Consider the following 27,575-nt stretch of genomic DNA (forward strand, 5'->3'; position numbering starts at 1 on the left):
CCCATAGGAATCAATAGAATGTGGGTGAGTTTTTATGTATTAAGCTCTAAACTCACATTTTGATAAATCTGCTCCAAATTTTTAAAGGTTATCTGGGTTATGAAGAAAAAAAACTTGCACACACTCATAGAACAAAAGTTTTCACATCAAATACCTATCCCAGTGCTGATATTGGCATCAATATCAGTGAGGATCTTAGTTGGTCTCACCACGTTGGTGTGATCACAAAAGCTGCAAGACAGCGGCTCTTCTTTCTGCGGTGCGATGCACCATTGAGAGTATTCTGTCCGGCTGTATCACCACCTGGTATGGAAGTTGTAATGCTTTGGACCGCAAAGCTCTGCAGAGGGTGGTGAGATCAGCACAGGGCATCACCAGGACTGAACTGCCGGCCATGCAGGACCTGTACAGACAGCGCTGCAGGAGGAAGATGCAGCGGATCCTCTCTGACCCCAGTCACAGACTTTTCACGCTCCTACCATCAGGCAGGCGGTACAGGAGCATCCAGACCCGCACCAGCAGATACAGAGACAGTTTCTACCCACAAGCCATCAGGCTTCTGAACTGCTGACATTCTGCACACACCAACACACACTCCCCATAACTACTGGACTCTTCGTAGTGTTAAGCAAAGCCACTTTAAATCCTCACTGCACAATTCCAAATATTTCATAGCATTTTTTTTTATTGTAAATACTTTATTGCACACTTTTATTATATTTAATATTTGTATTTTTATTACTTTAAGGAAATCAGTTTTAAAAATCTAAATTATTTGATTAAAATGGAGTCTATGGGACATGGGCTTTCCGTAATTCTGAGCTTTCTAGATAACGGGTTTCCGGGTAACGGATCCCATACCTGTATTGTATTACTTGCTACATTCTATAGCTCACCAAAGGATGAAGAGCCATTCTCGATGCTAGAATTTATATGTTTAACTAATTTAATAACCAGGACAGGTCATTATTGCTAGTAATTGGTGGAAAAGATTGGGATCTTTGAGAATAAGTCATTATTCATATAGACACAGTATTAATATTAAGGGGCTGATTTACTAACCCACGAATCCGACCCGAATTGGAAAAGTTCCGACTTGAAAACGAACATTTTGCGATTACTTTGCGATTTTTTCGTATGTTTTGCGATTTTTTCGGATTCTGTACGAATTTTTCGTTACCAATTCGATTTTTGCGTAAAAACGCGAGTTTTTCGTATCCATTACGAAAGTTGCGTAAAAAGTTGCGCATTTTTCGTAGCGTTAAAACTTACGCGAAAAATGCGCAACTTTTCGCGTAAGTTTTAACGCTACGCAAAATGCGCAACTTTTTACGCAACTTTCGTAATGGATAGGAAAACTCACGTTTTTACGCAAAAATCGTATTGGATCCGAAAAATTCGTAAAGAATCCGAAAAAATCGCAAAACATACGAAAAAATCGCAAAGTACCGATCATTACGAAAAAAACGCAATCGGACTCCATTCGACCCGTTCGTGGGTAAGTAAATCAGCCCCTAAGAGTATTGGATAGTGTTAATTTGTGTGGAATGGAAGTATAAATAGGAAGGGGAATTGCATCTATTTGTCTCCTTGTTTAAGTATTTAGTAAAAAGGTTAAATATTGCAATTCTATATTCTTATTGACCCTTTCCCCTTTTAAGTTTTCACATACTGAAATCACAAAAAAATGATTCAGTAGTGAATCAAAAGGACACCTTTAAATTTAAACTCTAGTATAGGTAAGGGGTCTGTTATCCAGAAAGGTAATCTCCAAAGACTCCATTTTAACCATATAATTCAGGTTTTTAAAAATGATTTTCTTCTCTGTGTTAATAAGCAGTACTGTACCTTGTACTTGATACTAAAAAAATATAATTAATGCTTACTGGAGGCAAAACAATTCTATTGGGTTTAATTAATGTTTAAATTATTTGTTATTAGACTTAAAGGAAAACTATACCCCCAAAATGAATATTTAACCATCAGTTCACCATTATTCCAACACAGGAGGAGGTCGGTAACACTGTAATATACATGTACAGAAAATATTTTACCAACATTAGTCCAATATATTTTTTGCCTGTCCCTCATGTGAACTGATGAATTAGGGCTGTGGCACACGGGGAGATTAGTCGCCTGATTTCTGCAAATCGTCGGCGCCACATATGCCATCCCACCGGCGAGTTACATTTTTGTTGGTGGGATGTCATATCGGGGAGATTAGTCGCCTGCGACAAGGGAGATTTTGAGCGACTAATCTCCCTGCGTGCCACAGCCCTTATGGGAAATGTCAAATACATTATCCTGCACTATCTGGTTTACTATCACATTCCTTGATTCATTACTGAATAAAAAGGGTGACCACAGTGAAACTGCCACATTCAGAAAGACCATGGTCAGGAACAACTAACTCCATATAAATAGCTCCTACCTCCCCCCATTTCCATAGCATCCCAGTTTAAAAAAAGCTACACATGGTACAGAGTAATTCTAATAGATACATGCTCCTGTTACTTTCAAGTGTGCCTTTAAAAGGAAAGCCTCAAACCTCTTGACTCCAAACATTCCTACATGACCAAATGGGATAACAACATGCAAATGACCACGACAGTACTCAGACTGTACCAGTTGCCGCCAACAAATGTTTCAACCAGTGTCATTGGTTAATTCAAATAAATTATTAATTGCAATTCAATCTTTAGCATTATACTTCTTCTCTTTGAAACATACTCTGGATTAAGTATATGGTTTTCAGCCATACATCTCCTTCTAGACAAAGCAACCATGAGAGGTTTTTACTGTAATTTGCACTCAAATGTATACATCAGACCTTGAGGTCTGAATGAATTGGTGTCTTATTCACATTTATTTAGGAAAATATCTACCAGATAAACTTTTGTCAGCCCATTTGGACTTTTGAGAAGGTTGCTTATTCAGAACACATTATACCTCCCAAGGCTGGATAGAATATTATCCTTTTCAACAGTGTCCAGATAGAAATTCATCATTACCGTTAGGCTCCAATCAAGGCAATGTACAAGCACAATATAAGGCACAGTAGAGTGGAGTTATGTCAAGCATTACATCACATTTGAGTACAGCTATCGCTACTTCAAAACCAGTTTTCTTGTATTTTACAATGGAAGCTCATCTATGCTGTAATACTTACACCATTGGTATGTATCCACAAGCTACCATGACTAAGCTCTGCAAAATATATGAAAAACTGGTGGTGGTTTTGTCTCTTCCTTGCATATGGGGGTAGTACCATTATACCCCCTTTGAAACCAACACTGTGGCTACTAAAATTGCTATTATTGCAGACTCTATTATACATCTTTTTGGGACACTCTGGATAACTTTCAATTGGATTGCTGGTTTCTGGATGAGTCTTAACTGAATGGTTGGATACAGTGAGTGGATACCATTAGGTCACTACATTGCTGAACTATAACGTTTTGAAGTTACCATGACCAAGAACTAATAGACCATACAACTGAGTGACTATATCAGCTGATGCAACTTTATTGATTTATTTGGTTATATTTTCACTTGTCAGATTATGTAAGGTAACACATCACTACTACTGCTCCAGTAATGATGTAATCCAAAGTAATTACATGGGCCAGTGGAACTTCCTAGCATTCCGTCCATATTGCATGACCTTAATAATTTTGCCATAAAAGTATTTGCCCAATACTTTTATATTACCTATCTGATCCCCTATGTTCCTCTATGAGGGGGCGGCCATATTTGTGCAGCAGTAATCCGTTAGCATTAGAGAAGGTTGAGAAGAGACAGTCAGGTAGGCAAAACAGGTTTAGTAATTTCAAGTAACAACTAGAAAGGGAATTTTGAGAACAAACTTCATGTTGGTTTAAAAAACGTAAAGTCACTAAATGAAATCTGATCTGTTGTTGACTCCACCCACTTTTTTTAACCTTGGACCACAGTTATAAAGTAAAAACCACTGTGCAAAGTTTGGGGGCCCTGGTTTTAATAGTGTCTGAATAGCAGCAATTTATTTTCCCCACTGAAAGTCAATGAGTGACAACTGATTGGCGGTTGGTGGCTCCGCCCACTTTTTCTAACCTGGAAGTACAATTACCCAGTGACTAACTCTGCAAAGTTTAGGGACCCTAGGATTAATAATTAAAGAATGGCAGCAGTTTAAATTTCAGCCAATAATGTAAATTGTGATTGGTGGTTGGTGGTTGAGCCCACTTTTTCTGACCTTGAGTATAAAACACCCAGTGAGAAACAGTGGGCACCCTGTCATAAATAGTGTGAGAATGACAGCATTTTAAATTTAAACCAATAAAATTCAATGGATGAAATCTGATTGGCTGTTAGTGGCCCAACCCACTTTTCCTATTTTTGAACTGCAGTTGCCCAGTGACCAACGTTGCAAAGTTTGGGGACTCAGGCATAAAAATTGTGGGACTGACAACATTTTACACTTCCCCATTGAAAGTAAATAGGTGAAATGTGATTGGCTGTTGGTGGCTCCTCCCACTTTTTCTAACTTTGACCGTCAAATACCCAGTGATAAACTTTGGAAAGTTTAACAACCCTGGAATTAATACTTAAATAATGAAATATAAACCAATGAAATTTAATGGGTGGAAATGGATTGGCTGTTGGTAGCTCTGCCCACTTGTTCTAACCCTGAATATGTAGTCAGCCAGTGACTTACTGTGCAAAGTTTGGGAACCCTAACCTAAATAGCGTGAGAAAGGCAGAATTTTAAATTTAATCCCAAAAAAATTAATAGGTGAAGTCTGATTGGCTGTTGGTGGCTCCACCCACTTTTTAATACCTAAAAATACAGTCACCTAGTGACCCTGGTGTTAATAGTGTGCGAATGGCAGCAGGTTGAATTTCCCCATTGAAAATCAATAGTTAAAATCTGATTGGCTGTTGGTGGCTCCACCCACATTTCTAAACTTGGAACATAGTCACCAGTGACCAACTGTGCAACGTGTGGGGACCCTGACATTAAACATGTAAGAATGGCAGCAGTTAAAATTTCCCCACTGAAAACAATGAAGGAAATGTGATTGGCTTTTGGTGGTGCCGCCCACTTTTTCTAACCTTGAGTATGAAGTCACCCAGTGACGGACTGTGCAAAGTTTAGGAACCAATAAAATTCAATAGGTGAAATTTTGTCTGTTGGTGGCTCCGCCCACTTTTTCTAACCTTGAACCGCAGTTACCTGGTGCCTAACCCTGCATAGTTTGGGGACCCTGGTGTTACTGTGAGAATGGCAGCAGGTTGAATTTCCGCCATATCAATAGGTAAAATCTGATTGGTTGTTCACAGCTCCGCCCACTTTTGGGCATCCAACAATCATCATATTTTCATTCAGGCTGACCCCATGACTATGTGATTTAAGTTTGGGGAGTGTAGCCTCAAAGCTGTAAGATTGGCCGCAGTTTCACTTTCCCCATAAAAGTCAAAGGGTGAAATTTGATTGGCTGTTGTTGGCCCCTCCCACTTTGGGGTCATCCAACAAATGTCACTGTTTCATTTCGGGGTGACCCCATTATTATGTTATTCAAGTTTGGGTGGTGTAGCTTCAAAGCTGTAGCAGTTTGCAAATCTTACCTGTCAATGGAAAAATTGGGGTGTTCGGAGCAGTGCCACAAAAAGACTTAGAAAAGCACAATGCAACCTGCTCCACTATACGACGCAGAAGTGTGGAAAGATTGGGTGTTGTACCCCTAAAACTGTAGGAGGAGTAGCGTTTAAAAAATGGGGGGCGCTAAGAATAAGAAGAAAAAGCAGAAGAATAAGCTGAAGTCGAAGAACAGTATGTTGGGTTTTTGAACCCAACATAATTACTAACAAAAGCAGACTTATCAGCAAAAACAATCAACATTGCCTATAGGTAACTTTTAAAATACATTCATATTTTGAAGAGATTAGTCCTGCAGCATCAGCTTCTATGACATGTTAACCTCATTTTCTGCTTGATGATTTGCAATGACCCCTAAGCTTAGATTTTCAAACAGTTGTCCAGATCATTACTGAAATCATTACTGTTATAGAGATTCTAAAATTTTTAAACTGCTGCAGACAGTATACCAAGACATTGGTACATCACAATTTATGTAATATGGATTATTACATGTTAAATGTTAATCACTGCCAATAAAGTCCAGTTTATTTTTGTATGCTCTGAGCAACCTTTCATGCTGATAATGCATTTACCTTGGGTTTGACTGTACCCACGCCAGCACAGTAATAGAAAATCAATTGATATAGATTACTTCAAATTACAATTGTTTCTTAATTGTATTTTATCTACTTTTATCTAGATATGTCCACTTTCTGTGTATCTGCCCTTTGTTCTGTTTCTTCTACAGCCTTTTGCAACCTTGTGCAAAAGCACTCTGAAAGATATAAACAATGTATCATCACGATAAATGCAAATAAAACCTTTTTTTAATGTTTTAATGTAAATTAAACTACATTCACTATCATTTCTGGTGGTGGTTTGTATTCATCCAGAAATGTATATTATTTTATTTTCTGCATTAAAATAAACTGTTGCTTTAACTCCCTACTAACACCAACTCGTGAGAAAACTGATTTTGTAATAGTTAATTCAGTGTTGGCTTCTGTACAAGGAAATACACTGTGAAATACTGGTCAATCAAAAAATGCAAGATCGTTTACTTTGCTCTCTTTGGCTTTAATCCTGCAATTCTCTGTTCTTTGGAAATCTCAATTAATCCTATTTCTGCTTCCTGGAGGAATAGTTTCGCTACTGATTAACTTCTGGTAAACATGCAGAGTGCATTACAAATACCTAGGAAAATGTTGTTTATACAGATTTTATAAACAAAAGAGGTAATGTAATAAATGGTCTTAGCATACCTCCCAACATTCTGAAAATGGAAAGAGGGACAAAAAGAAACGGCGCGTGCAGCGCAGTGAAATGTTTTTTGCAACCATACCCCCTAAATAACACTCCCATTTGAATAAATTTGGCAGGTTATTTAAAGTTTGGGACTGCGGGTTGAGCTGTCAAAAGAGGGACTGTTCCGCGAAAATTGGGACAGTTGAGAGGTATGGTATGGTCATAGTAACTCATAGTAACCAATCAGCAGGTAGCATTTACTAGTCAGCTGACATCTGATTGGTTACTATAGGTTACTAGATTACCAAAAGAATGTTGAACACTATGTTGACTGAAATACAATCCTTTGTCACTCTGCTTGATCTCATGTCTGACTCTAGGCCCTAATTTGTCAGCAGATACACTTTCTACCAGTTATAATTACTGCTCAGATGCATACTATATTTTAAAGGTTTATACTATCCCTATGGTAGAAAGAAGGGGAGCATCAAAGGACATTAGTGAACAACTTTGCTTTTCATGCTCCTCAGTTCTTCTACCCTCTTCCTTAATTATGGTCTATTCAATTCATGTGATCTGTTGAGATTAACTAGTGGTCAGTTAGTATATATAATTAGTTCAAGCAGTTCTGAAGACTTGAGGGGGCATAAAAAAGATTCAGAAGTCTACCTGGCAAAGAAGTCTACAGTGCATACATTGTTTGCAAATAGGAGTTGTTAGTTGCAAGTTTATGATCATTGTCAAGCCAGCCTAAATTCAACCCCATATGGTGGTTCCTAAATATTTATCTCTGGTTATGTTCTTCAATGGCTGGCAACTAACTGCTGCTTGGTTTTTTTTTTTCTCGACAAAAGGATTGTTTTGTGAAACGGGCATGGGAAAATTCGGTGCACAGGAAAATTTGGTGCACAAAAATTCGCAAATTTTTCGGCGAAGCAAAAAACGTCAGATTCGCATATCACTATCACCCAATGTATGGCCGTCTTAACTATAAAGATTTCCTTTCTAGCATACAGCAGAAGCATATTTTACTTTATTGCAGACTAGCCTAAAAATGAGAGTTAAAGAGATAAAAAGTATATTTTGTAAACAATTTACATATAAGTGAAAACATGGCTTTTCTAGAATGATAGTGCCAGTGAGATTGCACTGTCCCTTGGTGGCCCCTCTTTTGTTCACACCCCTCAAACCACTGGGGGCATTGGGGAAGTAGTAATTCTTAACATGAATTCAATCAACAGGACTTGTGCTGAACATATTTTTGGCCTAAAGGTTTAAACACAAAAAATAATTTCCCAAGCTAAACGGAGCTAAACAGTAGGTTGAAGCTAGTCCATGTTTAGTCATTGCAAGGTAGTAAATTACATTACCAGTAGACAGATAACGAACCATATGCCTTTTGTACTCAACAGTGTGCTGCTGAGCTTACTCCAGTTCTTACCAATATATTTAACTTTTCAATAGTTTGTGGAATCTCCGCTTTTCAGACAGACCTGTGTCAAATATCTTTATACCTTAATGCTGATGCCACACGTGGCGTAGGGCTGATATTTTCGGCAAGCGAAAAAACGCTTGGCGAAAATTCAGCCCTACGCCTGCTACTTGTGCCTGCACCCGAATGAATGGGATACGCTCGGGTGCAGGCACATGTAGCCGATATACGCATGAAAACGCGAGACTTTGCATTCTCACACGTTTTCATGCGTATATCGGCTACATGTGCCTGCACCCGAGAGTATTTCATTCATTCGGGTGCAGGCACAAGTAGCAGGCGTAGGGTTGAATTTTCGCCAAGCGTTTTTCCGCTTGCCGAAAATATCAGCCCTACGCCTCGTGTGGCATCAGCCTAAAGGCTCCTTTTGACTCATGTGGTCACTCTTGCTACCATCCGAACTTCTTACAGCTCTCAGCTGTGTGCAAATATTAACAGGCATCTGTGCTGTTTTAAAGCTCAGAGCCTTGTGACTGCCCTCACAGTGCTGCCCAGTGCTGATAGCTTTAGTAAGCACTGTATTTGTGAAGGGAGGGCAGGGGGAGACATGTTGGTGCTATTGTGCCCCTTAGTGCTCTGGCACTTGTACCCTGGGGTGTTTCAAATTACCCCTTCTGTCTTTTTCAGATTTTATCTATTCACTTGGCTAAAAATATCATCTGTATCCTGACTCCAAGCTACCTCCTTCTGAATAAACCAACACTACCTCAATTCCACCATAGAGAATCCTTGAACCTAACTGCATTTTTAATATTTACTTTTATTTAATTGTATTAATGACTATGTAATAGTGCCTTAATGTGAAGTCCAGAGTATAGATATAGTCATACATACATAATTTTGAAATATGATATCTACACAGTTGCTACATTACTGCTGCTCTTTGAGTTAGTTACTATTAATCAGAAAAAGTTGAAAAATGCACCTGGACAGATACTTACAGTAAAACTTAACCTTGACAATGACTTAAAAAAAAGATTTTTATCATTTTAAACATTAACATAGAACAGAATTTCTCAATTGCAAAATACCTGTTATAGATACAGTATGGCATCAACCTGGTCCACCAATAGAGAAAGAGCATCACATGACATTGTGTTTTATGCTATGAAACTCGCAACTCTTTTTCCATTTACGGATATTTATCTTCTTATTGCAGATCCAACCAGGCAGTGTGACTACTAGACTACCTTGTGGAAACCAACTGGTAATGACAATGTTTCTGTTTGGCCTGATTTCAGTTTTAATCCTTCAGATTTCTGGTAAGTTTTCCTAAACCATCAAATTTAGAATAGAATAAAGGAAAGAAAAAAAAATCACCTGGAGCTGTATTTATTACTAACACTTAGTTATTTATATCTTTTAATACAAATGTAAATACACATACAAATAGAATTTTACTAATAACATTTTACTATTCAAAGGGCTAAAGATTTTATATAAAGAGCCATGCTCATTACTTCTCCAAAATCCACACATTTATCCAATTGAAAAACTTGTTAATGTTAATGGGGAGGTATACTTGAAGTATTTTAACCCAGTTGATATTTAATGTTTGTTTTAAGATTTTCAAACAATAGACATTCTACAGCCTCATTGAAAATGATTGCCATTTTTGTTTGCAATCAACTTTCCACCATTAAACATACATGATTGCAATTAACCCATTTGAGCTTTATCTTAAATATGCTAGTGATCACAAAAAATTAAAAAGCGGACAAAAGTTTATTTCATGTAGATGTGATTATCTTTTTGCGCAATTGTGTTATTTAAAAAGCAGTCTAGAATTCTGAAAAATCAGCCTCTCTGTGTTACAATTAACTGTTACCTTTGCTGGATAAAATATTTGATTACAGGGTCTAAAGCAGATGAATGCAATTTATGCACATAAACGTAAAACCCTTTTTTTGCAGTAATCACAATTCTTCAGTTACACTTGCCTTCAAATTCACATGCCTGTTGCTAGCCTTCTAGTTGTCAGTAGCAAAGTGCTGCCCTTTAGCAAAGTCCTGCCACAGTGCAAAGTAGGTCTACCAATTAACACACACAGTACAGATAAACATGACAACTATATTTGAGAGTAAGTAACAAATAGTAAACTTATAGCATAGTTATAACAGGTAGTATATATTGTTATAGATGACCTTGCTTTTCAATTAGCATAGGTTATAACTGGAATTTAAGTGAAAATCAGTTTCTGAAAATTATCAGTGTTTGACTTAAAGCAGGCCCAAAGCTCAAGAGAGTAGCAAGGCAGAATGGCAATCTCTATGCTTAGAGAATACTGTATAGGTTAATAGAAGACACAGTAGTTAAAAAAAAAATTAATATGTCAGGAACTCCCTGGTCTCAAACCTGGGACCTGTTATGTACTGGTGGTTGCCCCTCCTGCTTGAGCCACTGAGACTAGCCAAATATCATGATGAAATGATGATTCTTCCTCCATGTCAGTATTCCCTTTGTCCACGCCCCTAATACAGCTGCAGGCAATAGTCCAATTAAGGGTCTATTTAAGCCTTTACCTGCTACACCCTTTTGCTGGATAATTGGCCCATACTGCTGTGTCCTGAGTTCCTGTTCTTGAATATCCTGTCCCATAAGTCCTGTCTTATCCTGCCTTGTCCTTGTTCCCTCGGAACTGACTGCCTGGTTTTGACCTTGGCCCGTTATCTGCCCTTAAATCTGTGGCCACCTGGTAGAATGTGCTTTTAATGACCAACTTAAATTATCTGGCAATGAAAAAAAATAATTTTAGTTGGAAGTACAAAGACCCAATATAACTTATGAAAGATGATCAGTTTTTTGACCTCACAATAGGATCTAATGTTAACAGCACCATTCAGAAAGTCTGACAACTAAAATTCATCTTTCAAATGTAAGGTGTATACAACTTTGGGCTTTAAAAATGCCACAACCTTCAGGACCACACTATCCCAGAAGATGCCTGGGCTATTAACATCACATTGGGCCTGAAGCTTCCTTTCCATCTTGGCATAAACCTTTGTTAAGATCCATAATGATCCTTCATTCACAGGCTGGAATGGAGTTGAAGCAAGCATATGTAGAACAAGGGGCAAATGCCTTTGCAGACACAAAGGTCTTCTTGCTGGCTGAATTCTGATAGCAGCTTCAGAAGGAGTGCCCCACCAAGAATGCTGGGACTATCTGACATCCAAGAAGGCTGAAATGGGGGAAACCTAAGTCTTTAGTGTGTTTATGCTTAATCCTTGCTATATACCTGACTCAAAGGACTTGCCTACTGTCAAGGACCTCACAGTTTTTTGGGGTTTTTTTTATCAATCAGTTCCCCAAACATGGATGAGTTAGCATTAATAAATATGGCCCTTAGTGTCTCTTCTGACACATGCAGATGATGTATTTATATGCAATATATTTATGTGGGGGTCTCTGCATTCAGCATACTTAATACCAAGCATATTAGGCATCAAACTGTTCAGAGGAACCCTAGCATCAATATTCATGATGTGTTATCTTGGTACTTAATAACATGTGAGAGAGAAGGTTCTGTATTATGCAAGCTTTGAGGAGATGAATTTTTTGAAATTTAATAAAAGCACTAATTTTAATAAAGCTTTGCCATTTAGTAGTTTGTAGTAGTAGGAATTTACTTTTTGTGACTTTTAATGTACATAAAATACAGGCGATATGTTCAGTAACAAAATGACAGGCTGAGAATTTCTGGAGTGTCTACATGCCAAATAATTTGGCAATCCTATGAATACTGGGCAATACACTGTTTAGAAGACCCCTGGCATTCACATATCTTAGTATCTAATGACAGGTGAAAGATAAATCCAGTGGCCCTTGCCACCCTGAATGAGCCTATCACATGGCTAGTGCTGTGAGCGCAATAGCAGAGCTGAAATTCCCAAAAAATCTGAATATTGGCTCTTGAAGTTGCCAGGAGCGTCTTTTTGTCATCCCCAGTAATTTGTGGGTTGCTGCCATCTGAGGCAAGTTTCTCAACACACCTCAAGGCAACAGCACCCCTGAGTAGACAAATATATTTAGCCATTTTGGATTCATCAGAATGTGTACTTTAAAAAATATGCATTTTGTGCAGCTTTTTTACACAGAAAATAGAGATGTGATATGGAGTTATTAGTAGCTGAAGTGACAAATCTTACTTACTCATTTTGTGGTTTCGTCATGTCACATATCACTACATCCACTACTTACAGTTGCAGTACATGCAGGATTCCTGAACTCCCAATGTTGTTAACATTCATTTTATTACTTGTTGTTTTACTATTGTTATCTTTTAATGTAGAATCCAAGGAATTGGTTGGACCAAAGCAAGTGTCAGGATTTGTGAATGGATCCATCACAATAAAATGCTTTTATTCCACTCTGACAAAGGCAAATAAATATGACAGAAAGTTTCTTTGCCGTGAATCTGGAAGACTCAGAAAATGTGAAACTGTTATATCCACCAGTAATTATGTTTTGGAGAAATTCAAGAATCGTGCCTCTCTTGTGGATAATTCAGAGAAAGGGCTCATAATTATCAAGCTCTCAGGACTACAACCGAGTGATCAAGGCACCTACAGATGTGGCATAGGAAATTCAGCAAGTGGCTTGACTGCAGTGATCAATTTGGCTGTTACAACAGGTACTATAAAATAAACGGAAGGTATTATATACTAAATAGTAAGGGTACAGTTTATCCGCATATCAGAAGTTTTGACAACTGTGCGGTCTCTATGATTTAGTGTTTCAGTGTTTTCTAGCAAATATTTGAAATGTTTACTAAAACATAAAAGAGTTGGTAGATCAGGAGGACACTCTTTCCCCAAAGTTTGTACAAATAGGTAAATCTTAGAAAGGAGTCTTAAGGGGTTATGTAATAAAAGGCATCCAAAGCAAATAAACATGTGGTAGTGCCACAAGCTACACTAGCTACACATGTCATACAACTGAAACTGACACACCACATATTTATACAAACACTTTTCATTCCTCCCATGGGGATCTGTTTTCTGGACATTAATGCATTAAAAACAATGACTTATTGGCAGGGAGTAGTGACTCAATGGATAGTGACTTTCCACCAACGTAAGCTGTGTCGGTCTTACTCTATACCCTAGGTGGTTAGATTCACCTCTTTATGATTGTTTGAGCCTTTAAGCTTGAACAATCACAAAGGAAACCCTGTGTGACAAAAACACCTGGCACATTTTCCCGAGTGGGCTAAATGTTTTCTTATTTAAAGCCTGCTTGGGGAAAATACCTGAACTAACGCTCCTTAATCTAAGGAGAATATTTTACTATGACAGCTTGAACAAAGATTACTTATATACGTATTTTAATTATCTTGAAACATGTTTATGGTTGTTAATGCAGACACAACAATACAGAATGAGGCAGAACTTATGTATGGACAACTGAGGAGCAGTGTGACCTTCTTATGCAAATCTGGCAAACAATATTCATCTCCAAAGTATTTTTGTAAGATAAATAAAGGTGAATGTAGAAATATTATTAACAGTGCTGGCTCCATATCAAGTGAATATCATGGAAGAATAGTTTTAAGTAGTGGAGAAGATCAAGAAAGCTTCATTGTTAAACTCATCCAGCTGAGAAAAGAAGATTCTGGGCTCTATTTGTGTGGGGTTGGAAGCAATGTAGAAGATGAGGATTCAAATGTTTTTGAGCTGCACATCAATGAAGGTAAGAAATTGAAAAGCACACTGAACCTACAAAAGTAGCAAACACTTTAAATGACTGCTTTTATTTGGAATTTCCACTAAATGTCTTCATTAAGGTGATATAACATATTCCTGTTATAAAAATGTGTATTACTTGTAAAGAACCACACAGATGTTCTCTTTCTGGCAAAATGCCAGTTGCCCCTCTCCCAAAACTTCAACCCGGCTTATCCCTTCACTGCTGCTGTCTCTCATTCTGGTCAGGAGGCAGCATGATCCTTCAATATGAGTACTGCCTACACTCTAGCCTTTGGAATTTACAGAAGTGGCTCACCTCATCACTAGAGACAGAGATATATAATACAAGGTTTAGGGCAGCTTAGGTGAAGAACATTCATTTTTTTCATGTAAAACTGACACTTTGTTATTTGTTATAAGAATATGCTAGTATCACTTTAATGTGGCTTTGAAAACCCAAATAATCAAGATGCCATAATGATGCATTTTTTTCTTGTTTTTCTTGGTCTAGACACAGATATTCCTCAGGGAAGCAGGATGCTAATTGGTAACATTGGCGGGTCTATATCTGCCCTGTGCCCTTACAATCCTAAAAAGAACTACACTGTCAAAGTTTGGTGTAAGTGGGATAAACAGGGTTGCCATCCACTCATAAGGAACAATGGATTTGTTCAAGAAAAATATGAAGGAAGAATACTTATTCATGATAACCCACAAAATGGAACTATGCAAGTTCTAATGAATCAACTATCCGCAGAAGATAAGGGATGGTATTGGTGTATGATGACTGACGGCACAACTGATCAAATATCATTTGTCCAGGTTAATATAGAAGAAGGTATGTTTTGTATACTATCATAAATATTTGGTCTTACCGTTTGTTTTCTAAATGTGTTAATGCATGGCTTTATTCTCTATTATTGTGTTTATTCTATTAACACACTTCAATATATATATATATATATATATTTATATCATGGCTGTTAGCTCCTTGTTTCTCTTTTATATTCCTAAATGGAAAACAGGAAATCATGAACAACTCGCCGGGCAGATAGAAGTAGTGGCATCTGCTGGCAAACAAATTACAATTCCTTGCACATATCCATGCCGGTATACCTCTTACCAAAAATACTGGTGCAAGTGGAGCAATTACGGTTGCAACCCAAAGACATCTCAGGACAATGACCAGGATGGATTAAACATTAATTGTGAGAATCAAGAGGTTGTGCTTACTATCAATGCTGTGGAAAAGACTGATGAAGGCTGGTATTGGTGTGGAGTTAAAAAATTTGGAAGATATGGTGAGACCCTAGCAGTCCACCTGAAAGTTGAAAGTGAGATACAAAAAGGTAAGCAAACATGAAGAAAAAATATTTTAACCTACTTAAGGTTCTCTCTAGGCATTTCTCATGTTTTGATCCATTGTAAAGGTTTTATCTACAAAGAGACAGACAGGCACTGGTGCACTTCGGGGTTCCTTGCAGATACTTTTGTGCCTATGCTCTGTGTTTTGCAGTGATATGCAAGGATATGCATTTGGCTCTCATGGGCCACACGTGCTGGCAGCAGCACGTGCAAATATTATTTCTTAAGCTGGCCATACACTCACCGATAATATCATACGAAACCTTCGTGTATGGCAAGTCGGCAAGTTGACCGATTTTGCAGGAGGCTGCTGGAGACTCGCCGATCGGGCGGGTTAAAAGATTTTTATCGGGCGCCATAGAAGGGGCCTGAGCAAATCTACCTTCAGGGCTGAATCGGCAGAATGAGGTAGAAATCCTATTGTTTCTACCTCCTTATCTGCCGTTTCAGCCCTGAACGTTAGTGGCGGATTGGAACGATCTTTCGTGCGACCGCAAATCGCCACGTGTGTGACCACCTTTAAACAAGCCTTTATATATATTTTCTACTCAAAATATACAGAATGTGTAAAAATACTAGTTTTGTTTGTAAAATTGGGCACACCTACGCATATCCCCTCCAACCCCCACCTGTGCAATAACTAACACATCACACAGATGTGTGGGTGTGCAGATATGCTCTACTGCAAATGCTTTGAAAATGTGCACTAAGAGGAATAACTTTGTATCCTTAGTGCTCATGCACTTGTAGCAGAGGGATAAGTAAAGGACCCCTGTACTTTAGATTTTACACCAGCTGTAGTATACACTGAAAGCAAGCATCTCACTGCAATGTTCTGTTGGATCAGCTTTAATACTTAGTACACTTAACTACACCTCCTAACCATGGGAAAGCTAAAACTTGTTAGAAATATAGTTAGGAATGGTTCTGTGCATTTATTGGTCCATAAACTGTGACTCTCTTTCTTAAATAGAGAAAACTGGTATGTTATACAGTGAAGTAATTGTGCTTGGCATGTCTTTTGATCAACAAATTAGCATGTGTGTTTATTACTAACATTATATAAATAAAGTTATTCAGCCTAAAGGTGGCCATACACGTGGCGATCCGACGATGTTTCGTGCGACCATCGGTCGCACGAAACATCGTAAGATCCGCCACACACCATTCAGGACTGAATCGGCAGGTAAGGAGGTAGAAACAATAGGATTTCTACCTCCTTCTGCCGATTCAGCTCTGAAGGGAGAATTTTGGTCAGGCGCCTTCTATGGCGCCCGATCAAAATTTTCAAACTTGTCCGATCGGCGAGTCGTCCGATATCGGCAGCTTCCTGCGATATCGGTCAACTCGCCGACATGCCATACACGCACCGATTATCGTACGAAACGAGGTTTCGTACGATAATATCGGTGCGTGTATGGCCACCTTAAGGGTGAAGACACACAAAGCTACTAGTAGCAGCTACATATTGTGGCTACTAAAACAGACAATGCTGATCATTTACTGATAAGTGTCTCTATGTGTATTTTAGCAGAGGCATTTCTCAGTACTGTCTATGGCAGAGTATTTTCTGGCATTTAGTAGCCATGAAAAGTAGCTGCTACTAAGTAGCTCCATGTGTTTTTGCCCTAAGGCTGCTAGCTTCGGCTTTGTAACCATTTTGCATCTAATAACAAACTTTTTTTTTTTATTCGCTAAAGGAACTGATCCTGACGTATTTCGTAATCGCAATAAAAATTTTATAGATGGTGACAATATCAGGTCAGTAAAAAAAAATTTACATTGAAAAAAGATGTATTTTAAAATGACTTTGGATTATGGGTGCCCTGATTCAAAAATTAAGCAGTATGTTATTACAACATTAAAATAATACATATGCACACACACAAATAGACTTATAAAAGTGGGGCCTGACAAGATGGCCAAAAGGTGTAAACAAAACATAACACAAAATAACTGAAAGATCATGATAGAAATATCTTAAATAACACTATTCATAAAGGTACACATAACAGAAATTACAGAAAAGATTTTGGTGAGCTTTCAAATCTATGGTTTAATGGAATACTGAACCGTTTTAATGGTTTAGAATCTGTAGGGAAATGTAAAAAAAAACCTTTAGAAAATTGCAGGAAAAAATAGCTGTTGAAAATATATTCAATAATCATCAATTTTTCCTCTAATTTGTTTTAAAAAAAGTGCATAAAATGGTGGAGGGCAGAAGAGTCATGGTTCAGCTGACATGTTTAACCACTTTCCCTTTTAGTAAGAATATTAATGTGTGACTTTTCCTATAGCTTGATATGTAGGTCAACAGCCAACACAGCCTGCTGCTGTGCTTGAAAACAATCTTATTTAGTCAGAAAAGATGTAAATTGCAGCATTGGGGTCTGCAGGTGGATCGTGTTGCTTCCCGGAACAAAGGTATAGGAAGGGCTACAGCGTAAAGGCATGAGCGGCAGGAGGTGGAAAAAGGAAAGCAGTGGAATAAAATTAAGAGAACAGGGGAACTAAGAACAGGTGAGAGGGGTAGAATAAGGACATTTGGGTAGTAGAATTAGACGTATATGGAGAGGCAAATAAAGAGTTAAAACAAGGAAAGAAAAATAGCAGAAGGGGTGTAAACGTTATGGCAAAAGGAAAAGCAGAATGTGGAAGATGGTGTGAAATTGAGGAGAAAAATATGAGGGAGAAAATATGAGGGAAAGGAACAATCAAAAAGAAAGAATGAAGAAAGTAAAGAAAACCAAAAAAGTTAGTCTGGGTACTGAGCAAGAAAAGGAGAGCAAAAGGGGGCATAGTAATCAAAAGATTTAAAATTAAATCTTAAGAGTCAGAAAAATGAAGAATGCAGAAGATCGGATGGGAAAAAATACAGCAGAAAAGGATGTAAAATGAGGGAGAGGAAAGCCATGGGAGATAACAGAATAAGGAAAAAGTATGGAATCTGTTATCAGGAAACTTGTTATCCAGAAAACCTTGAATTACATTTTTCATAGGCTCCATTTGAATAAAATAATTTGGATTTTTTAAAATCCTACTTTTTACTCTGTAACCTTGTTTGTTAAATTATTGTAAGATCACTGTTCATTATAAATTGATGTAAATTACTGCATAACTTGATGGCACTATATAAATAAATAATGAAGATGACGAGATGGAGTTTCATGCTAAGTGCCTATGATTATACCCCTGTGTATAAACCTGGAAAATCAGTCTTCCATGCTGATGCTTTGAGTCACTTGAAAGACACAGATTTCAGACTGCTCAGTACCTCTTTTGCTTGAAGCACTAATGCTCAAATGCCTTGCTGAGTCACTAGCAATGCACGAAATGCTGTCAGCATACACTGTCTTCTCATAAAGGGAGTTTACTATAGGGGAAGCAAGGGGTCATTTGCAACCAAGTTTTTTTTGGCAGTGTTTTTCCCAAGAATTCCATTGTTTTTGTGGTCACCCAGGGAAGTTGCACCTGACACAATTATGGCTTTAGAATTAGCACAGTTCTGCTCTAACTTCAACATGGAGCACACACATCCATTTCAGAACAGGTGACAGAAACGTTGTTGCTGAGAGCAATTATATGGAAGGGCAAGGAGTTCCTTTAAATACAACCGGAAAATTTGCACAGTTGCAACTGTTAGTAATGCGGCTCCCACTTGTGGTACATAACAACAAATAATTTTTACTTTTTCATTCATGCCCAAATTGCCCTATGCAAATATTGCTGGAGCAAAAAAAATAGGTGCAGAACTCGTGCGGAAAGCACAAGGAACCATGGATTTAATAATTTCAATTAAGCTTTTGCCTACAATTATGCCAACAGTTCTTTTGTAACAACATCAGGTTCTGTGTGTTTCACCCAAACAGCATTACCCAGACATGGCTGGGCATCCCTCTTTTTTCATATGATGCAGCTAGAATATGTATATTGTTATATTATATTGTATTGTAATATATAGTGTATTACAAATCCAGAATCTGGCAAAAAGAGCTTGGGTGAGGCCAAATCATAAAATGAATGTTGGATTTGGTACTTCAATACTCGTAGTGCAGCTTGATGGTTTGAAATCAGTATTTTTTTTTTCTCCTTTTAAGGGAAATTGAAGACCTTTTTGTGAATCAGCTATAATTCAGACTGGATTTACCCAGAAACTTTAAACTTGATGTATATTTGTTTTCACAGTTCAGAGGAAGGTAAATCCAGTAACATTCTTGCCATCAGCTTGTCAGTTTGTGCTGTGGTCCTGTTGATCTCGGCCGTTTTCATTGTTATCAGACTAAAGAATAGAAGGAATTCAGGTGAGTTTTAAAATATAGACCAAATCATTAATTGTAAAATAGTTTGTATACATAATAGTATATATAATATTCAACCTGAGATTTCTAATAATATATACAGCCAAGAGACAAATTTGTGGACACCACTTTCAGCAGATGAGTGGCAGTGTTATAGGCAAATCCCAGTAAAAGTTTACTCGTATAGCACCAACTAATTTAAGCAGTACTTTACAGAAAGTTTACAATGTAATTTGATTTCATAATAAAAAGGTACAAAGTTTGGTACAGGTCTAGTTGTAATTTATGGTGTTAACTAGTGATGATTCATGGTCCCTTCAAAAAAAATGTTGTGCATCAAAAAAGTGGGTTTCCAAAAGCTTTGGGTCTCACTGCCAACACGGAACCCTGCTTGAGCATGCACAGTTGAAGCTGATTTCCTGATAGCCTCAACTACGCATGTCAGCGGTGAGACAGGGGGTTTGCGACAGGGGCAGTTTTTTCAGTTACAGAGTATGTGATAAGGGAAAGGGGAAAGGGGAGGGGGGTTGAGGCAGGCCAGTTATGGGGGCTTCTATAGCTGGGGGGTTTAATTCTCCTTTAACTGTACAATATTGTAACTGTAGAATATGCTATCCACTGAGAATAAAAAGATGTGATTGTTTTGTTGTCAAAAGTTACTAAAAGATTGTACATCCATAATGTGATATCAGAATGTGGCAGAAGCCGTATGTAGAGGAAACAGGAAGTGTGATGTATTTTTGTTATCAGTTTTAGTTTAGTGATATGCTATTTACTGTATATGACATGACAAGGAGACTCCTTAATTGACCCTTTGCCTTGAGCCATTCCACTGAACCCCCATTGTTACATACCTTAATGGAAGACAAAAAAGCGATAAAATGGTCACAACATCTATTCACATATTTATCAAATAAATAAGACATTGCCAGCCTAACCCAAGGCAATGTTCTAAAGCCAGAATTCCACTATGCTCTGCTGTTCCTGCCCAGCACTATATCATTATATCCACCACTGAGTATTAGGCTGCCTTTACCTAGAAGGAGGATGGCCCCAAACTCTGCTACCAGCAGGACCTACCATGAGAGAAATACAGCAGCCCTACTACTGGCCCTCAATCTGCAGTGTCTCCAGGCACAAGCAGTAGTAGTGTCAATCAATCCACATGCAGTCACAGCAAAGAACCTCCTTTTTCCCTCTTCTTAAATTTCCTGTGCAGTACTCTGGCAAGGTCCCAACTTCAGTTGGGCTTTTTCCCACCATAACTTTTTAACTATTGCTTACTAGTTAATAAAAGATAGAAAATGAAATAAAAACAGAAATATCAACAAAACATTTTCTTTGTATCAAACATACTATACCACTGGATGGAATAAAATTTACCATTAGCCTTATGATTTATATATTTTTAACATTATATGTATGCAAATAGGCCATCCTATGGATGCATATTTGTTTGGCAAGATAAAGCAAGGCAGACTTACCACTACATTGCCTGCCATGCCAGACCAGAAAGTTCACTGCTGCAGAACTGGATACGCACAAAAACCCATAGAATCTAGAACATTCCATTGGCCAGGAACTTGACCAAAGAATTTGTAGCTTTTTCTTCTAACAAATTACCATTTTCTCTGCCCATGTGTTAGACTAGGATGTTTACACAGACTTTCAAAGACAATTTGATTCCATCCTAGATACCAAACTTACCTTTCCTTTGTTAATAATGGTGTGCAGGTCAGTCTACACAGTTCAGAGGGTAAGGTCAACCAACCACTTTGCCATACTGATTTGCTATGCTGCTTCTTTAGCAGCCCATCCACTCTGTAGAGACCTCCCTCCAGCCGCACATCACCGTCTCAGAGGGTAAGGCCAACCAACCACTTTGCCTATTCATTCTATAGAGACCATCCTCCAGCTGCACATCAGTCAGTCAACCAACCACTTTGCCATGTTGCTTCTGTAGCAACCAATCCTCCCTGTAGAGACCTCCCTTCAGCCGCATATCACTGACTCCAGAAAGTAAAGTCAACCAACCACTTTGCCATGCTGCTTCCTTAGTAGCCCATCCACTCTGTAAAAACCTACCTCTAGCTGCACTTGCCCAGCTCAGAGGGTAAGGTCAACCAACCACTTTTTCAGGCTGCTCCCTAAGCAGCCTATCCACTCATCCATCCTTTTTGATATGCTGCTATAATTATAGCCATTAAGGAAACACAATAAGTTTATCTGGTTATATCTTGCATGGAAACCACCACACTGGGGTCAGAATGCCATACAGTAGCTTCCCTCCCTGATGTCAAACAAATATGCCCCTGCTACCATCATTGGTGACATTATAGTAACTGTAGTTACACTAGAGAAAGATATAACTGATAACCTTGTCATGACTGGAATGGGGGCTTTAGTTCTCACCTGCTTGCACCCTTACTCCTTGTTTGCTCTCCACTCATGTAACCCGTGCTTTCCAAGTAAACTATGAACTAAAGACCTATCTAGGAATTCAATAACCAGACTAGCAGTAACCCTAAGTTCAAAAGCATTCCTGCTAGTTAGATGATAACAAGTTACCAACTATGCATTACTTTGATGCAGTCTCTGAATGTGTTAGCTGCTGTACAATGTTACCATATTCTATTAAGGGTAACATAACATAAGTAGGATCCACAATATGCAGGATTTCCAAAAACAAACAGATAACAGACCCATTTTTATGCACAACTTGCCAATATACTGTCATAAAAAACTGAAATGTAAATCTTCCTACCGACATCATGAAAGGTAATAAGTGGCAAGTGATTACAAGACAAGCAGTACCTGGCAAAAAGAAATGCATATGGCTTAACTGAATTAAGCTATTTCAAACTAAATAAATAAATTAGTATTGCAACAAACTGAAAATATTGCACTGAGAAGGACCGAATGGTGTAATCTTAAGGCATGATTATTATTAAATGTTATATTGGCAATAGTGAACTGAAAAAGACATTGTGCAGGTGCTCCATGATATTTTCATAGGCACTGCTGGATTACAACCTGAGTATAGATAAAAACAGTAAGACTGTATCTACCCCAGGCACAAAAAGAATGTGAGTGCCTGGGGTACAGTGAGTTGGTACAATATGATATGATTAAAAGGGGGCTGCTAAATTACATTTATATTCACATATATTTCTTTGCCACTGGGTTCTTAGTAATACTCATAGTAACATAGTAATTTAGGTTAAACACATGTCCATCAGGTTCAACCTTTTGAAATCATGCCTAACTGCTAGATCTATATTGGATACACTTTTATTTTATTGTTTATAATGTCATGGGGGTTAAATATATATGTCAACATGTTTAAAGCTTTGTTTATTGCAAAGTCATATGCTTCATTTACTGTAAGTTAACATTGTCTGTGTGGCACTAGCCCACATGTGTCAAACACAAGGCATGTGGGCCGAATCCGGCCCGCCTGGCTGTTTTATGTGGCCCGTGGTGTAACTGACGTAATGACTGTAACTGACTGTGAATGACGTAATATGCACCCTGCAGGGCAGAACAAAAGCAGCCACACGGAGCGCCACTGGGACTGAAGCAGCGCAGTCAGGCTATTGCATGGTCAGGCATAGAACCACTGGGACTGGAGTGGTGCAGTCAGGCAATTGGTGCTGCATGGTCAGGCACAGTCACCACGGGCCTGATAAAACAGGCAAAAGCGGCTGCTTCCACAGCACTGCGACCCCACGCCGCACGCTACACTAGCGACGCTAGCCCCTGTGAAATTTCAAAATTAAATATAAAAAAAACTCTTTTTGAAAAATGGATTTTAATTCAGGATTCTGCTGGAGAAGTTCTATTAACTGATGTGTTTTGAAAAAAACATGGTTTCCCATGACAGTATTCTTGTTTCTGGCCCAGTATACTGTATGTATTCATGTCTTCTTTGTGTTTGCATGCAGGCATACTGAATTATTTCTAGCTTATTAAATTATATTATCCTTTCATTTTTTAGAACTAGTTTCTGTCGGAAGCTTTAGGACTAATATAAGCATGACTGATCTGGATAATACTCCCAATACTGGCAAGGACAATCCATGCATAAATGAAGCTGAAGCCCAGGAGACAGATATGGGGTCCTCAAAACGTAAGTTTTTTTTTTTTTCTACCAAAGATCAATTTTTTTCTTTATTCCTTGTTTACCTTGCCATACTCTAGAATAATATTTATAAAAATGTATATGTAGCTATGTGACATTGCAGGAGAAATGTACCTGGTAATATTTTTAATACAGCAACATTACCAGTTAGTTTACAAATATTTGTGCTGATCTGCAAACCGAAACACAGCATGCAATGTTTGCATGTTAGTCAGCACTGTATTAGTGAAGGGCAAGTGTGGGGAAGCATATAGCCTTAGGGTGAAGACACACAGAGCTACTAGTAGCAGCTACTTGTCACAGCTACTAAAATAGACAATGCTGATCATTTACTGATAACTGTCTCTACGTGTGTTTTAGCAGAGGCAATTCTCTGTATTGTCTATGGCAGGGCATTTTCTGGTGTTTAGTAGCCATGAAAAAGTAGCTGCTACTAGTAGCTCAGTGTGTCTTCACCCTTAGGGTTCTCCAATTCGGTCCCCTACCCACGCCATACTGCCCTAAAGCAGGCAATAAAAACAGGGTTATCTATGCCTCCTGGTGCTAAGCTTGCTACTGAGCACTGGGTTTTCAATTCGGCGCTCGGCACTTGTGGAACAAGCACTAACATGCGCACTCTTGTACACCTTAATGTTCTTGCATTTGTGCCCCTGGGGTCAAGAATAACCCCTTCTGTTTGCTCTGGTCCAATAACACAGTACATCCAGATGCCTGCTTTTATTAATCTACATTAATTAAGGCCTCACCTTGAGTATGCAGTGCAGTTTTGGGCTCCAGTCCTTAAGAAGGATATTAATGAGCTGGAGAGAGTGCAGAGACGTGCAACTAAACTGGTTAAGGGGATGGAAGATTTAAACTATGAGGTGAGACTGTCGAGGTTGAGGTTGTTTTCTCTGGAAAAGAGGCGCTTGCGAGGGGACATGATTACTCTGTACAAGTACATTAGAGGGGATTATAGGCAGTTGGGGGATGTACTTTTTTCCCATAAAAACAATCAACGCACCAGAGGTCACCCCTTTAGATTAGAGGAACGGAGCTTCCATTTGAAGCAGCGTAGGTGGTTTTTCACGGTGAGGGCAGTGAGGTTGTGGAATGCCCTTCCTAGTGATGTGGTAATGGCAGATTCTGTTAATGCCTTTAAGAGGGGCCTGGATGAGTTCTTGATCAATCAGAATATCCAAGGCTATTGTGATACTAATATCTACAGTTAGTACTAGTGGTTGTATTTATAGTTTATGTATGCGAGTGTATAGATTGGTAGGTGTGGGTTGTGGGTGCTGGGTTTACTTGGATGGGTTGAACTTGATGGACACTGGTCTTTTTTCAACCCTATGTAACTATGTAACTATGTAACTATGTAACATTATTCATTGTGACATAATAATGGTTATGCTTGCACAGTTCAGTAAATAAATAGCCATTAAATAGCAAGTAGATTTAAAACGTTGCATTAGCACTACATAATATTGGTTTTACTAAACTACACATTTTTTCCATTCCATTCTATACTGTATTTCTGTTTTCTATTTTAGATGGACCAAACAACAACAAAAAGGTAAAAGGATGTTTTTACTCACTATATATTGCTATGTGCCTCTAAGTGCTTCAGGATTGGGTTGGGCTTTATGTGCGTTATTTGGCCATAGTGTGCACATGTGTGTCATATAAGTGAAGAACTCCAGACACATTTATTGTTTCTTTTCTTCCAACAATATCTTCTTTTTTTACTTCCACTCTCATCACATATCTGTAGCTGACTCTACTAAACCGCCATCCTCAACAAATGCTAAAGAAGTCAAATTCACTTTCTCTATTTATAATTTAACCTTTTTTTTTTATAGGGATCCAGAGAGAATCTTGAGTATTCATCTTTCCTGATCTACCATGAACCTAGTGTAAATAATAGTGATGAATATTAAGGCTGTGCTTATTTCCTCATATAGTTCACACAACAAATAATCCTAACTACAATCAACCTTACCTTTTTGTCACATAATGGATTTAATTGTTCAACAAACACTTGTGGTGTCAACGCTTTGATTTGTTGGTTATAAAGAAATGACAACAATTATACAATTATAATTCATAAATAAAGCAGTGATGGACACTTTTTATTTGTAGAATAAAAATATTTTGTAAAAAAATATTTCTCAGATGTTGCAATATGGCATGACAAAAACAAATTTGAAAAATGATATTGTATTAATGCAAAAGAATAGTTTACATTCTGCCAACGCCAATTTCCTATTTTTGGGGTTAGTAATACTTGCATACATGCAATCTAAATGCATTTCCAAGTTCATTTATATATATGTTGTCTCTATATCAGTTTCTCAGTTTAGAGTTGCTTATGAAAAGTTTCCTTTCACCAGCTTATCCATGATAGAGCTAAACTAGTGTGGTGTCAACATAAACAGTATATGCATGCAATTAGAACCCAGTAAACATGGAGACAGCCACATTATTACCAATTAGTTCACATTTTCAAAATTAAAGCACATGTAATGTGCCAGAAAAAGCATTCACTTTTTTCCATTAAAGGAGAAGGAAAGGTACAATCACTGGGAGGTTTCAAAATGTTAGGCACCCCCAGTGATTTTGATAACTTACTTTATACCCCAGGCTGTTGCTCCTATTAAGAGAAAATCATACCAGCCCAGTGTAGCTGAGAGTGATCCTCTTCCTTATTCTGTCTTTGTGCCACTTGTGCAGTAGAGTGAAAAGGTGAACTTTAACAAGAAAGCCGGCTTTTTCACACTACTGTGCCGGCTTCGGGATTCCGAAGATAGATGAGAGACAATAGAGGATTGCTCATTCATAGCTACCTCGGTTTGGTTTCCAAACTGTGGGTCTGGCTTCCCTTAAATGCTAAAATTTAAGCAGGTTCAGTACAGGTAGGTTTAACTATGCTCTAGGTAGGATATCCCTGGAACATTGCTGACCATGTTTTCATATTGGTGAACCCTTGCTTGACCAATTTTCAAGCTTCAGTATAAAATTGTCATAAAATGAATCCATTTAGTTTTCCTTTAAGAATCTTTATAAATCCACTTATATATTATATACATAATTATAGAAAATGTTAAATGTAACTCTTAAGCAAAGTCTAATCTTAAGCAAAACATAAGTAAATATAGAAGATACTGTAGACATATATACCGATTTAAGTATTCATATTTCTTTATGTGACAATTGAATAATAATTGTACTCTAAATAATAATTGTACTCTAATTATACATTCAAAACCAATAAATACTGCATCAGTTTTGTGTCACTTTGATTATTCTTAAAAGACCTGTTGAAAGACTTGCTATGACCTGGTCACAAGTATTCTAACCATCCTAAGTATCAAGAGAAGAATGATTTTTTAGTGTACTGAAATATAAATTCATTCTGATTATATTCTCTACTGGGTAGGATCATCCTTCAATTGTGTTAAAAATATGTAACATAATGTGTAAATTTATGCAATGTTTGTTTTCCTTGTTTGTACTTTTTCTGAACTTTAAAAATGTGCTACGTGTAGCTATGTTATATGTTTATAAAAACATACTATACACAGTTATGATAGTGATGCCTATTTGGTGAGCAGGGGCTTTTCCAAGGAGTATGAGTGTGTTTAGTTCTTAGTGTGGAAAAAGTTATTCCATGGTAGCACAATAAGGAGGTGCTCAGCAGAAAACTACATTACAGTGTTGTACATTAAAGCTCATTTCAGAAAAGCAC

General features: G+C 37.9%; 1 protein-coding gene across 1 annotated transcript in view; it reads left to right on the top strand.

The window, feature by feature from the left end:
- pigr (polymeric immunoglobulin receptor) overlaps nucleotides 1-27,341 on the top strand; it is a 31,398-nt gene extending 4,057 nt beyond the window's left edge. Inside the window, exons 2-11 of the mRNA XM_031896818.1 lie at nucleotides 9,517-9,619; nucleotides 12,649-12,990; nucleotides 13,722-14,048; nucleotides 14,556-14,882; nucleotides 15,070-15,393; nucleotides 17,110-17,170; nucleotides 19,595-19,710; nucleotides 23,705-23,836; nucleotides 25,381-25,403; nucleotides 25,690-27,341. Coding sequence (XP_031752678.1) covers nucleotides 9,568-9,619; nucleotides 12,649-12,990; nucleotides 13,722-14,048; nucleotides 14,556-14,882; nucleotides 15,070-15,393; nucleotides 17,110-17,170; nucleotides 19,595-19,710; nucleotides 23,705-23,836; nucleotides 25,381-25,403; nucleotides 25,690-25,767 — 1,782 coding nt within the window. The 5' untranslated portion in view covers nucleotides 9,517-9,567 and the 3' untranslated portion in view covers nucleotides 25,768-27,341. The remainder of the gene's footprint in view (nucleotides 1-9,516; nucleotides 9,620-12,648; nucleotides 12,991-13,721; nucleotides 14,049-14,555; nucleotides 14,883-15,069; nucleotides 15,394-17,109; nucleotides 17,171-19,594; nucleotides 19,711-23,704; nucleotides 23,837-25,380; nucleotides 25,404-25,689) is intronic.
- The last annotated feature ends 234 nt before the right edge of the window (nucleotides 27,342-27,575 follow it).

This window comes from Xenopus tropicalis, chromosome 2 (genome assembly GCF_000004195.4).
Source record: "Xenopus tropicalis strain Nigerian chromosome 2, UCB_Xtro_10.0, whole genome shotgun sequence".
NCBI lineage: Eukaryota > Metazoa > Chordata > Amphibia > Anura > Pipidae > Xenopus > Xenopus tropicalis.